This window comes from Castanea sativa, chromosome 7 (genome assembly GCF_040712315.1).
Source record: "Castanea sativa cultivar Marrone di Chiusa Pesio chromosome 7, ASM4071231v1".
NCBI classification, from domain to species: domain Eukaryota; kingdom Viridiplantae; phylum Streptophyta; class Magnoliopsida; order Fagales; family Fagaceae; genus Castanea; species Castanea sativa.
In genome coordinates this window covers 41,685,758-41,699,795 of record NC_134019.1, presented here as the reverse complement: position 1 = coordinate 41,699,795, position 14,038 = coordinate 41,685,758, and the positions used below count along the sequence as shown (strand labels likewise).

At 36.4% G+C, this 14,038-nt stretch overlaps 1 protein-coding gene across 1 annotated transcript; it reads left to right on the top strand.

The window, feature by feature from the left end:
• Positions 1–8,646: 8,646 nt before the first annotated feature.
• Positions 8,647–13,654, top strand: LOC142644477 (beta-galactosidase 13-like). The gene is made up of 19 exons (XM_075819081.1): positions 8,647–8,826; positions 8,920–9,015; positions 9,105–9,217; positions 9,331–9,397; positions 9,484–9,576; positions 9,878–10,021; positions 10,189–10,283; positions 10,479–10,584; positions 10,884–10,968; positions 11,052–11,170; positions 11,260–11,427; positions 11,593–11,771; positions 11,911–12,020; positions 12,111–12,220; positions 12,299–12,406; positions 12,522–12,626; positions 12,774–12,919; positions 13,013–13,358; positions 13,471–13,654. The coding sequence occupies exons 1-19, from the start codon at positions 8,647–8,649 to the stop codon at positions 13,600–13,602; spliced, it is 2,502 nt and encodes an 833-aa protein (XP_075675196.1). The 3' UTR covers positions 13,603–13,654.
• The last annotated feature ends 384 nt before the right edge of the window (positions 13,655–14,038 follow it).

Below are 14,038 nucleotides of genomic sequence, written 5' to 3'. Positions count from 1 at the left end.
TTGTTGTTTGTATTTTCTATGTTTCTTCCCTTAACATAGCAATTCTGCTTCAAGACGATGGCCTCAAGATGAAATTAGATCTGGTGTACAATTGCACTAATGTGAGAAAGAAAAGTTCAAAAGAGAAGTGCACCTTTGGACTTTCAATCTCAACTCTTGAAAGGTAATTGGACGGTGCAATAGCCCTAGCTCTAGATCTCAATTCTTATCACCCTTAGGTGGGGTAAGATGGGATTTGAAAAAAATGAGCTACATTGTAGGGTGAGTACTAGATGCGTGCATGCACGAGGATAGGATTTGGAAGACTTGCTTTTGCTAAACACAAAGGCTAGGTAGAAGGAGAGGTTTTGGTTCAAAATGAATGCTTGTACAAGTTACTAATTTTTTTTTTTTTTTTTTTTAAAAAACAATTCTCGCTTTTCTAAGTTTCTTCTAGTAAACTGTCTGTTAAATTTGCATTGCAATGTTATGTAAAAATCTATTCCCATGTCCATAGTCAGACCTTCATTCATCATCAAGGAAAATGATTAACGCTTCATTTGTTTCGATGGAAAATATTGTGTAAAAATAATTTTTGTTTCGATGGAAAATATTGTGTAAAAATAATTTTTCGTGTTTTCTAGTGTTTGGTAACATTTGAAAAAATGAGTCAAAGGAAAATTATGTTAACTGTATGGCTTATTTTTAGAGATTGTTTCTACTAATTATTTTTGGAGAACAACTCTATCTTACAATAAGCTAAATAAAGGAAGTTGAAAAATTGTTTTTCAACTGGCAATAACAGTCCAACTTGCTGGAATTGTATATCCTGTAAAATTATAATTCTCTAATCATCATCTGTTGCTTTTGGCTACACCAGGGAAAGCATGTCAAATGAAAATTAAAGGATTTTGGATATGTTCCTTAATTATGGCTTATGCTATGTAACTTTATTTTTTTATTTTTCTATTAATTTATGCAGTCTTTTTTAAGTGTGTTTCATATGTCTAGTAGAAATGCAACATGATTCTATTATGAAATTTCAATCAAACACCATCCATTTGATCATAAGAAACTTGAACTTGCCTTTCACTTCGACATCTTTCAGTGCTTTTTTGAAAATTCCTGGGACAATATTTGCCAACCTAACTGCTTCATTGATTACCTGCGAAAGTGACAAAACAAATTTACTAATAAAAGAGACACTAGAAATCCTAAACCTTGATATATATATATATATATTTCAGGCTTAATCCAACTCACCATGGGTAAATGTTATCAATTTATACTCTTGCCATGTAATTTCACCGTCTTCCTTATCTCGGCTTCTAAGAATGGTCTCATGCTCTTTCTACAATGCAATTAAGAAAATAATTAATTACAACTTTTTGCTATTAATTTTTTTTTTTTTTTCCGGGGGATAATTAACATGCTTTATATTATTATTATGTAACACAAACCACTAATTCTGCTAGCACTTCAGGATGGTCAGAAATGAACTTAATAAGTAATGTCATGGCCGAGGAAGTAGTTTCGTGAGTAGCAAAAAGAAGCATATATAAAGACCAAGTCCATAGCGATTGCTTCATTTAAAATTTTTTCCTCCTTCCTCACTTCCTCAAGTAATTAAAGGTCTAAGAAATCTTGGTGAGGTATTGTAGATTTCTTCCTCTCTTCGAAAATATCCTTAATCACCTTTGTAGGATTCTTACGTCCCTGATTCATTTCAGTAAAATTTGTTAAGTTGCTTCATTTAGTTTCCTTGGAGCAATATATGCTGAGATAGTATAATGATAAAACTTTGAAGAAATAAGTAGAAACTATAATATTATTTGGTACTATAAAAGAAAAGAAAGTGTATGATACATACTTTTTGTTTGTATGTCTCCTGCCTACTTAATTTTGACAATAAATATAAAAGATATTATTTTGTTTAGGGTAAATTTCATTAACATATCTTGAAGTTTTGACTAATGCCAACTAGGTCCAAGACTTTTCAAAACTAGCCAGTTTGGTGCCTAAAGCCAACTTAGTCCATAAATAATTAGTTATTTTTTCTCAACTGTTAGAGACTAAACTGACTTTAGGGACTAAATTGGTTAATTTTAAAAAGTCTTAGACTTGGTTGACATTAACCCAAACCTCGAAGGGTGTAAATGGAATTTACTCTTTTATTTAATATATGAATAGTTAAGATTAGATAGGTATATATGTATTTTGTATTTCTTGTCTCAAATTTGAAAGGACAATTCAGAAAGACGGTTATATTTATGTTGCGTCATTAGAGTACTATATTTTTATGATAAAAAGAGATTAGCATTTTAGTGGAATATCCATGGGATTATATCCCAATAGTCAATTCTAAAGTCAATATTCAGTATGGCTTGTAAAATATTTTCAAACTCTCACACAACTGTTTACAAAATTATTTTGAAGATCATTGTTGCTAGGATAAGACCCTATCTAGATAGGCTGATTTCTCCTTTGCAAGCGGCTTTTGTACCGGGCCAAAAGGGGTTGGATAATGCCATTATTGTTCAAGAACTTCTCCATACGCTGAGCTTAAAGAAAGGTAAAGTGGGATATATGACAATAAAAATTGATCTTGAGAAAGCTTATGATAGGCTTGAGTGGAGTTTTGTTAGAGATACCCTTGCTTTGTTTAACATTCCTCCTTTATTGAGTAAAGTGATCTTGAGCTGCATCTCGACGACCAGTGTTGAGGTGCTTATTAATGGAGGTAGCTTAGAATCCTTCAATCCGTCTAGAGGAATTAGACAAGGTGATACATTATCGCCATATTTATTCATCATGTATATGGAGGTGTTGGGCTTCTTCATTAAAGACAAGTGTGATGCCGGTCTTTGGGACCCAGTCAAAACATCAAGGGGAGGCTTGGCAGTGTCCCACCTTTTCTTTGTGGATGACTTGGTGCTTTTCGCAAAAGCTGACATGAAAAATTGCACTAATGTCTTGGATGCACTTGAGGGTTTTTGTGGTATTTCTGGGCAAAAGATTAAGAAGGAGAAATCTAGAGTTCATTTCTCCCCCAATGTGGATGGCAACAAGAGAGAAGAGCTTTGCGAGGTGCTGGGTATTCGGTCAACACCTAAGTTGGGTAAATACCTTGGCTTTCCTCTTAAGCAGTCGGGGTCCAGTAGCAGGGACTTTGATTTCATTGTGGAGAGAGTGCAAGCTAAGCTTGCGAGTTGGAAAGGGCATCTTCTATCCTTTGCTGGGAAAGTAGTTCTCGCTCAATCCGTGCTTACCACAATCCCGACTTATATCATGCAAAATACCATGCTCCCCAACCATACTTTGGAAGCTCTTGATAGAGTGACCAGAAATTTCATTTGGGGTTCCACTCAAGACAAGAAAAGTCCACATGGTTGGATGGAATAGAGTGACTAAGCCAAAGAAAGAAGGAGGGCTTGGGTTGCAAGCCGCCAAGCCATAAAATTTATCTTTACTTGCGTAGTTAAATTAGAGGTTTAGAAAAGAGAAGGATAAAGATTGGGCTAAAGTGTTACGTATTAAGTATAATAACCCTAAGAGATGTGGTTCCAATGTGTGGGCTGGTATGAAGCGTGGTGGGCATGTCTTCATGCAAGGAGTTAAATGGAAGGTGGGTTCTAATAGCACTCTGAATTTTTGGAATGATAGGTGGTTAACAGTGGGTAACTTAAGGGGCATGATTGAACGTCCCTTTAGAAGAGATGAAGAGCAGCTCTCAGTGAAGGATTTGAGGAGTGAAGGAAGAGGGGATTTCAGTAGATGTTCTTTTGAACTTCCTAACAATATGATCAACCTTATTAAAGTTGTTCCTGTCACTTTAAATCATCTAGGAGAGGATCGGCTTGTGTGGGCTTCTTCTCCTTCAGGTGAGTTTGAGCAGAAGAATGCTTATAGAATTGCTAGAAGTGACTATGAGCCAGCCAACGCCTTTGAAGGAAAATGGATTTGGAAGATGGATTCAATGCTGAAAATTAAAACTTTCTTTTGGAAATGTTTCCTGCAGAGCATGCCCGTGGGAAAGGTTCTACATGAAAGAGGTATTGTGCAGAATGGTCAATGTAGGGTCTGCAATAATGATAGGGAAACGATCTTGCATGTGCTAAGGGACTGTGTGTTTACCAAGCATACTTGGGGAAAGCTAGGCATAGTTGATTATGACCAAAAGCTTTTTCAATGGGAACCTGCATGAGTGGCTCGAGAAGAATGTGAGGAGAGCTTCCTTTAGGACTGATGGTATACCCTGGCGTATTGTTTTCCCCATGGCTGTGTGGAAGCTATGGTTGCACAGGAATAACATGATCTTCAAGGAGAAACCGGCCGATCAGGTTGAGTATAAAGGTGTAATCCATGCTGCTCAAGAATACATGTACTGAGTGGGGAAGGCAAGTAGGAGGACCATCCAAACCGTGGTTCAAGTTAGGTGGAGAAGGCTGGGGGCTGGCTAGGTCAAATTAAGTGCAGATGGTTCAGCTTTGGGCAACCTGGGGAGAGCTAGTGGAGGTGGGCTGATTCGAGATTCAAATGGAGGGTGGATTAGGGGATTCACGCGCAACATTGGTATTGCATCCAGTGTAGAAGCAAAGCTTTGGGCTTTGAGGGATGGGTTATCTTTGTGTATTTCTCTTAATATTATGGCTTTAGAAATAGAAGTTGATGCTAAGGTGATTCTGGATTAGATGAACAGAGAGCGTTGCAATAATCTAAACCATTCTCCTTTTATAATGGATTGTAGGGCTCTTATCAACCAAGTGCCTCAGGTGAGGATGATGCACTGCTTCGCAAAGCTAACAAGTGTGCGGATGCACTAGCGCGTAAAGGGCCTGGTATTTAGCAAGATTTTGTTGTGTTTGAAAGTCCGCCTGTGGACATTTCTATACTTTTGTATTATGACCAAATTGGCATGTATTGTGAGATGATTCGTCCTCAAACAGTTGGTTTTCTCAGTTAGTTTTAATGCAATTCTATTATTTACCAAAACAAAAAAATACTCACACAACCATATTTGATAACACAAACAATGGACTTTGACTTAATTAGTAATAATGCTCTCTCTCTCTCTCTCTCTCTCTCTCAAGTTAACAAGGCATTTCAAATAATTGGGATTAAAAGATTTCGTATCCATGTAGACTTTTATGCTAAGTTTGGATGTTGGAAAAAGGAGGGGAAGTAGAGTAGAGTAGAAGGAGGGGGAGTAATTAAATTGCCTTGTTTGGATATTTTTTAAGGAAGGAGGGAGAGGGAGTTGGAGGGCTTTGAAGTAGTTTGAACTACTTCTAACCCCTCATTTTTAATTCCCCTAAATTGGAGAGATTTGGAGGGAGAGTGAAGCATAAAAATGCTTGACCAAACGAATTACCAAATTTGCCCTTACAATATTAACAAAATTATAAATGAAAAGACTAATTATTCTCTTCCCCTTTACTTAATTTTAGAAACATCCAAACAAGGTAGAGGATAACCATTCCCCTCCACTCTCTTCTCCACTACTCTCATTCCCTCTACTCTCCTCTATTCTCCTCTCTCTCAAAACTTCCAAACATAACATTAGTTTAAGGGTGGGGGAAGGGGTAGATGGGTAATTTCCATCTAACTACTTCTCATCCCCGTTTGCTCTCCAATTTGGGGGCTAAAAATGGTGGGTGCAAGGAGAAAACAATCAAGCCCTACCATTTTCTCTCCTCAAAATCACTCCAAACAAACACCTTTCCCACCTAAATCCTATTCTCTCTCCTTTGTTTCCAACCCTCCACCATCTACCCTAATTATACGAACCCTTAAAGTTTTGATTTGTTTTTATTTTGGTTCTTTACATTTTAAAATTTTCATTTTGACAATTTGATCCTTTATGTTTGATTCTTTTTTCTACTTGTTTTTTATGTTTCAAAATTTTCATTTTCATGAAGAGCCAAATAGAATTCTGAATCAAACTTAAACTACAAATAAAAAACTCAATCAAACATAAAGGTCTAAAATGAAAAGTTTGAAAAGTAAAGAGTAATATGAAAACGGAATAACATTAAGGTCCCAAATAAAACTTTTGAAGTGTAAAGAGCCAAAACGAAAACAACCCAAACTTTTAGGACTAGGAGTGTACTTTATTCTAAAAAATTGGTATACTCTCTCTCTCTCTCTCTCTCTCTCTCTCTCTCTATATATATATATATATTCAAAAAACTGTTTTTGAGTTGCATCTTTCTATTTTTTTCAACAAAAAAAAAAAGAGTCGCATCTTTCTAAGTCAAATTTGTATTTTCGACTATTTTTAGAATGCTTGTGGAGGGACAAGAATCCAAAACAATTAATAAAATAGGTAAGGGAAATTTCAAGCAGGTGAACTTTGTGAAGTGTCCTTAAAAAGAGCTTGCATAACTTATAAAGAGGTTGAACTATTACAGTTAATAAGAGCGCCAAGGACTCCGACCTAACCTCGAAGGGTCGAGAATCAAGGGTGAAGGGAGCATAGCAAAACCTGAGGGAGGAAAAGAACAACTTGGCATTGAACAAGAGAGGGAAGAAGAAGGAAGGACAAAGCAGCCATCCCCTCCGCATCAAATGTACTGCAACCACTTAGCTAGCCGCATTAACGGGGAAATGACCATGAATTGTGCCCACACAGCTCATACTTTGGCGTAAAACCTACTAGTAAAGCCTTGATGGGACAAGTATCAAGGAAATGTGATCTAAACTCTCCAAATGTAGAGCTCAGATGTATTGTGGCTAACTATATAAAGCCAAGAAACACTTGGATTAAAGGAGAGAAAAAAGTTGGAGAGAAAAGAGAGAATACAAATGTAACAACATCCTCGGACTGAACCAAACCCAAGGATAAACACTTAGCTATTTCAAGGCTCTTTCATATTTAATGTATTCGTATTATCCCATAATCTAGTCTAATTACCATTAATTATCATAAAATGGGTACTTAGAGGATGATCTTTCATCCCACTTCTAAAAATTCATTGTGTGAGTAAAAATTAATACGATAACGACTATAGCTACGCTTTTTGCCCGCCTCAATGCTTTTTAAAAATTGTTGCCAGACAAATCCAATTTCTTTTTTTTCTTTTTTTTTGTTTCAAAATTTTAATTTTCATGAACAGCCAAATAGAATTTTGAATTAAACTTAAACAACAAAATAAAAAACTCAATCAAACATAAAGGGCTAAAATGAAAAGTTTGAAACGTAAAGAGTAATATGAAAACGGAATAATATTAAGGTCCCAAATAAAACTTTTGAAGTGTAAAAAGCCAAAATGAAAACAACCCAAGCTTTTAGGACTAGGAGTGTACTTTAGTCTAAAAAATTGGTAAAATCTCTCTCTCTCTCTCTCTCTCTCTCTCTCTCTCTCTCTCTCTCTCTCTCTCTATTTTTTTTTATTCAAAAAACAGTTTTTGAGTTGCATCTTTCTATTTTTCTCAACCAAAAAATAAATAAAAATTTATTTTTAGAATGCTTTTTAAAAATTGCTGCCAAACAAATCCAATTTCCTTTTTTAGCCTCTCTCCGGCATAATGTGAGCTGTGTAAAAGCTTAAAATAATAATTTTTAGATCTTAAGTATGAAAATTCTAAATCTAAATTAAAACGTGCTTAATTTTTCTTTTAAATCAATAGTAAAAAATAATAATAATAAAAATTGAACTCTGATTCTCCTCATAAAATAGAGTTAGCAATAAAATTGAGGTACATACTCTTGCTCATATGCTTAACATATTAAAATTTGCTCTTTTTCTTTCAATGCATATATTTAAAGATCCAACCGCATAGACCAAAAGCCATGTAATGATTTTAATGTAATTTTGAAATCTTATTTATCCATTTTGATACTTTAATTTTATAAAACCTTCTCATAAGCACCTCTCGTACCTTATATGGTAGCTAGCCTCTAAGGAAAACCACAGGTTGTAAGAGAGGGAAGTCCCATGAGACCGTCAAATGTAATATTTTACAATACTTTTTTAATAATTTTTTCTATAATTGTTGACAAGTTCTCTTGTAGCTTGTGCATAGTAAAAAAGGTGGCAATAACATGTTGTGAAAGTAATGTTGTTTCAGTCACAACTAAACTAACCATACCAGCACTTGTAATCATTAACATTACTTTAATATGATACAGCAAAAGGTGCCAACAAGGGAAAAAAATAAAAACAAGAGATAAAAAAACCATAAAATCCATGACTCAACCGCCAATTCCGAGTGCTTGTTATGTTTATAAGGTCCTCCTCCTATTCCCACGAATCTGGTCCTCTTTCAATTCCCACAAAAAAAGACTCCTAAGAATAGCAACAGGACAGTAAAAAATTATGTAACTAAAAGTTGGAGGAAAAAAAATGTTAAGGAAACAGGCATGCACACAACTCTACCAAGCAATGACCACCAAGAGATCAAAACTGAAATTTTCAAAATGGCAATTCCGAGCATTTCTCTAACTCCTTATATTTTACCATTTCATCACCCCCTATATCTCTGCCTTTCCATGAAATTTATGTTTCAGCTACCGGGTAGCTCCTTGTAAAAGAAGGAGGCTTCCCTATTGGCTCATAAGCAATTTTATTTTTATTTTTTATTTCACTGTATTCATTGGAACTTCAATTCATTTGTCACCAAGCTTGAAACTGCGTTTTAGTTCTATTCAAGGACAAGAAACTTACAATGGCGGTGCCAAGCCGCATACTTCTGCTATCCATTCTTTCACTTTTGGCCTCCGCCGTGGTTGGCCATGATGGGAAGCAGCAACATGGTGTGACATATGATGGGAGATCTTTAATCATCAATGGAAAGAGAGAGCTTCTCTTTTCGGGATCAATTCATTACCCTCGTAGCACCCCAGAGGTAACTTGGATTACAAGTTATTGAGCTTATCTTGTTTTGGGGTTTGTTTTCAATGAATGAAAAAACTAATGGTTGTGTTGAACGGGGTTTTAGATGTGGCCAGACCTTCTCTTAAAGGCTAAACAAGGGGGTTTGAATGTGATTCAAACTTATGTGTTTTGGAACATTCACGAGCCTGAGAAAGGGAAGGTAAACATAAATTATTGCAGACATATTGTTTTTGAATTCATATGTTAGAATCATGACTTGCCTGTAGTCTAACTCTTCAATGATGTCAGTTCAATTTTGAAGGAAATTATGATTTGGTGAAATTTATCAAGATGATTGAGGAGCATGGAATGTATGTAACCCTCAGGGTTGGGCCATTCATCCAAGCAGAATGGAACCACGGGTATAATATAATTATAATCTGATGTTCTCATCTTCTTCCTCTTGTATGATTTTCTGGCTACAATGTCACTTAATTCTCTCTAAAATTTTAGTTGTTTTCAATGTAAACATCAGAGGACTTCCATACTGGCTAAGGGAGATCCCTGACATAACATTCCGCTCTGATAACCCACCATTTAAGGTAATCAATTTTGCACCACCTTGTCCTTGGGAGGTCTAGTGCACAAGTCATGGAGCTCTACTGACTGGAATTTTCACATTTTGCAGTACTACATGAAAAGATATGTGAAGATGATTGTCAAGATGATGAAAGAGGAGAAACTATTTGCTTCACAAGGAGGCCCCATCATCTTAACACAGGTTTGGTTCCACTCTAAAAATTTTGTTTCAGCCAAATTTTACCTTCAAACCAATCTAGAGGAAAATTCCTCTTACCCACTATGTGACAATTCAAACTACACTTGTACTTTTAATCACATGACCTATTTAAATAGTCATGTGCTTTAATACACATGGATGGTTTTATGAATCGTTAGATAATGGATTGGAGGAGATTCCATGAAACCCGTTTAGAGGAAAACTTTGTCCTTTTCTTTATCCTTGTAAGAGATCTTATCAATTATCATCTTTTTAATTCGATTTTTTATCATGTATGAGACAGATTGAAAATGAATACAACCATATCCAACTTGCATATAAAGAGTTGGGAGACAGATATGTTCAATGGGCAGCAAAAACGGCAGTGTCACTGAAAACTGGAGTTCCATGGATCATGTGCAAGCAAAAGGATGCTCCTGATCCAGTGGTGAGTCTGAAAAATCTTTCATGGGATTAATCTCTGTGATCTGAAGAGACACTATTAAGTTAGCTTTGAAATTTTAGTACTCTAAGAAAAATAAGCAAAGAACAAAAAACTAAAATTCAACGAGTCTTTCTAATCTTAAGACTGAAAGCACATGCTTTGACATGCAGATCAATACATGCAATGGAAGGCACTGCGGAGACACTTACACAGGCCCAAACAAACCCTACAAACCTTCTTTATGGACTGAGAACTGGACTGCCCAGTGAGTATACGCCTCTCAGCTCTGTGGCTGTCAATGAACCATTAGTTAGACTCTCACATAAAACACTTAGCTGCTACTCAATAAGAAAAGACTGATTTTTATATGCTACTGCTACATTACACATGAAATGGTTTTTTTTTTTTTTGGCTTTTTGGTAATGCTAATTGATTTTGAATTGTTACTTTGTAATTACAGGTACAGAGTATTTGGTGACCCTCCATCTCAAAGAGCAGCTGAAGATATTGCATACTCAGTTGCCCGCTTCTTCTCAAGGAATGGAACTCTGGTCAACTACTATATGGTAGGAAGATACCCGACCTTCTCATTTTTCTTAAGTGAATCAATTAATTTACATGAAGTGCTTTTCTCCTTGATGCAAATTGTTAGATTATTAGTTAGATTAATTAACTGTAGGCCTTATGGCTCAGTCCCAATAGTATTACTTATGCAACATTCCTGTTTCTTGTACACCACTCCTAGTATGTGCCTAAGTGTTGGCTTATACGTGTACAGTTAATATACAGAAATATAGAATTTCTTTCCACACTCTATATGTCTCTTTTTTTCTGAACACATATCACCTGACTTCAATGTTTGCAGTACCATGGTGGGACAAACTTTGGCAGAACAAGCGCAGTCTTTACAACAACTCGCTACTATGATGAAGCTCCTCTTGATGAATATGGTAAATATTTCTAATATCTCTCTCTAATGACTAAATAAAAAAAAGGTTGCTCAAATATATGGGCCTGTAAATGTCTAATGCAGGTTTGCAGAGGGAACCCAAATGGGGTCACCTTAAGGATGTGCACAAGGCTCTAAATCTATGCAAAAAGGCTCTACTTTGGGGTAATCCTGGTAACCAAATTTTGGGCAAGGATACAGATGTAAGCATCTGAGTAGACTAATTAATGTATCATTAATGTCATCCCACCAGTATTCAGTAATATGTTTAAGCTATTATTCTACCGTGCAGGCTCAATTCTATGAAAAGCCTGGAACCAATATCTGTGCTGCATTTTTGACCAACACCAACAGTAGGGTGCCAGCAACTGTTAGTTTCAGGGGTCAGTCATACTACCTGCCACCACGTTCCATTAGCATCCTCCCTGATTGCAAGACTGTAGTCCTCAACACTCAAACAGTAACTCCTCATCTCATACTTGCCTCTATTTATATCATAGTGGGTGGGGGGAAATGAAAAAAAAAAAAAAAACCTTTTGCTCCTGCTTTTTGTTTCTTGGTTTGGGTACTGATACCATTTGGATGTTGAGGAGTGTCTAAGGATTCTACTTTTACGCAAAAACAGGTTGTAGCACAACATAATGCAAGGAACTTCAAGAAATCAAAGGTTGCAAGCAATCTTAAATGGGAAAAATCCTCAGAACCCATCCCAACCGTTGAGCAACTGCCAATTGATTCCAAGAATCCAAAGGAGCTCTATAGCTTGCTGAAGGATACGTCAGATTATGCATGGTACACCACTAAGTAAGTAAATGTTACACGCCGTTGCAAGTCAAATACAAATCGAGTTGAGAACTTGAGACCTTGATAATAAGAATTTTTAACTATTGAAGCTAACAGTGTTGAGCCTAAACCTGACATGTTTTCTATATTCTGATTGCAGAATAGAATTGGATCCTCATGACTTCAACTCGAGGGAAGATATTAACCCAGTACTTCGTGTTGCAAGTCTTGGTCATGCCTTGCATGCATTTGTGAATGGCGAATATGTTGGTGAGCACACACAATCCAGCACATACATTCCTGTTACATATAGAAGTGTTGAGTATGTTATATATAGCTAATTGTGATTATGGTTTTCAGGATCTGCACATGGGAGCCATGACGAAAAGAGCTTTGTGTTTGGGCATGGTGTGGATTTCAAGCCCGGGGTTAACTATATAACATTGCTTTGCATGACAGTGGGACTCCCAGTAAGTAGCTATTAGCTTTTTATTGTTTAAGTGTTGGATTGAACAAGAGGGCTTACAAGCTGTTCTTTACCAATGAAGGATAGTGGAGCCTACATGGAGCACAGGTTTGCTGGTCCTCGTGCTGTAACTATCTTAGGTTTGAACACTGGAACACTTGATCTGACAGCCAATGGTTGGGGACATAAGGTGTGCCAATGAACCTTAATCGCACTCATTCAAGAAATTTGGAAAAGAATGAGCTTGTTTATAGTAAAATGACTAGCTGACAGGTGATGCAATTGAATTGTTGCGCATTTTGCAGGTTGGTCTACAAGGAGAAAAGTTTCGCGTGTACACTCAGGCAGGATCACACAGGGTACAATGGAGCAATGTCGATGAAAAACAAACGGCTCTTACATGGTACAAGGTAATGCTAGGAGAATCACTTTCTACTGACACTCTTGGTATCAAATTCTAAATCATGGTTTTATTCAGCAGTCAGCAATGGGACTATTGCAAATTGGAAATTGCATGTGGTACTTCAAATGCGTAATATACTTTTTTCTTATTGCAGACATATTTTGATGCTCCTGAAGGGCATGACCCAATTGCAATCAGGATGAATGGTATGGGCAAGGGAATGATTTGGGTTAACGGTAAGAGCATTGGCCGTTACTGGATGTCCTACCTCTCTCCTCTTGGAAAGCCTTCTCAATCAGAGTAAGTAGATCTGCTAGTAAATAACACATAGAGGATGATAAAAATCTTACTGAAAAAAGAAATCTTTAACTCGAACTTGCAAATTTTTTTTAGGTACCATATCCCAAGAGCCTTCGTAAAGCCAACACAAAATCTCCTTGTTGTATTGGAGGAGGAGAAAGGGAACCCTGAAAAAATTGATATCTTGATTGTCAATAGAGATACAGTCTGTAGCATCATAACTGAGCATCATCCACCTCATGTGAAGTCATGGGAAAGGAAGGACAGCCATATTAGACCTGTAGTGGTTGATGTGAAGCCAGCAGCTCATCTCAAGTGTCCAAACAACAGAGATATTGTATCTGTGGAGTTTGCAAGCTTTGGTGATCCTTATGGTTCTTGTGGAAGCTTTGCTATGGGCAAATGCCATGCTGCTATTTCCAAGGAGATTGTTGAACAGGTAAAATATTGTTACCAACATGTTACCTTGTCACACCAAAAAAAAAAAAACTGCAGTGTTTCTTTGGTAACAAATAGAGATGCTAATTCATATGTTGTTTTGGCTTTGGCAGCATTGCTTGGGAAAAACTAGCTGTTCAGTTCCAATGCACCCAGACGTTTTCTTCAAAAACAATGATGCTTGTCCAGGTGTTGAAAAGAAACTTGCTATAGAAGTGAGGTGCGGCCGCAGCAAGAACCATTAGAGAATATCAGAGAGTCATGAGTGTCTGTGATAATGGGTTTGAAATGGTGTTAAAAGCTTGTAACAGTTTCAATGGCAAAGTAGACTAAGAGTTATTGAAATTCAAATTTATTCTTTTTAACAAGTAAATGAGGCTTGTAAGTTCAAGATTATAACCAATTTTTTTGTGTTCTCCATTCATATCTTTACAAGATAAATTAGAATATAACTCTTCAATTGGAGATGCAAGTTTCTCTTAAGGTTCTCCAAGCAATATTGCCATTTTTTTGAAATGCTTACAACTTTTTTTAACCTCATGAAAGTATGTAAAACCCTAGCAATCTCATGATAAAGAACTTGGAAAGAAGTAGAATGTTTAAGGGCCTATATGGAACCAAAATCAATTAAAAACTACGAAATAAAAAAAGGACAGAGGCCTAGTAAATAAAACAAGGGAC

Bases quoted from the DNA above. Each gene is read 5' to 3' on its own strand.
- LOC142644477 (XM_075819081.1), top strand. From the start codon at position 8,647: ATGGCGGTGCCAAGCCGCATACTTCTGCTATCCATTCTTTCACTTTTG. The intron at 8,827-8,919 runs GTAACTTGGATT...ACGGGGTTTTAG, and splicing joins ACCCTCGTAGCACCCCAGAG to ATGTGGCCAGACCTTCTCTT. The intron at 11,428-11,592 runs GTAACTCCTCAT...ACGCAAAAACAG, and splicing joins TAGTCCTCAACACTCAAACA to GTTGTAGCACAACATAATGC.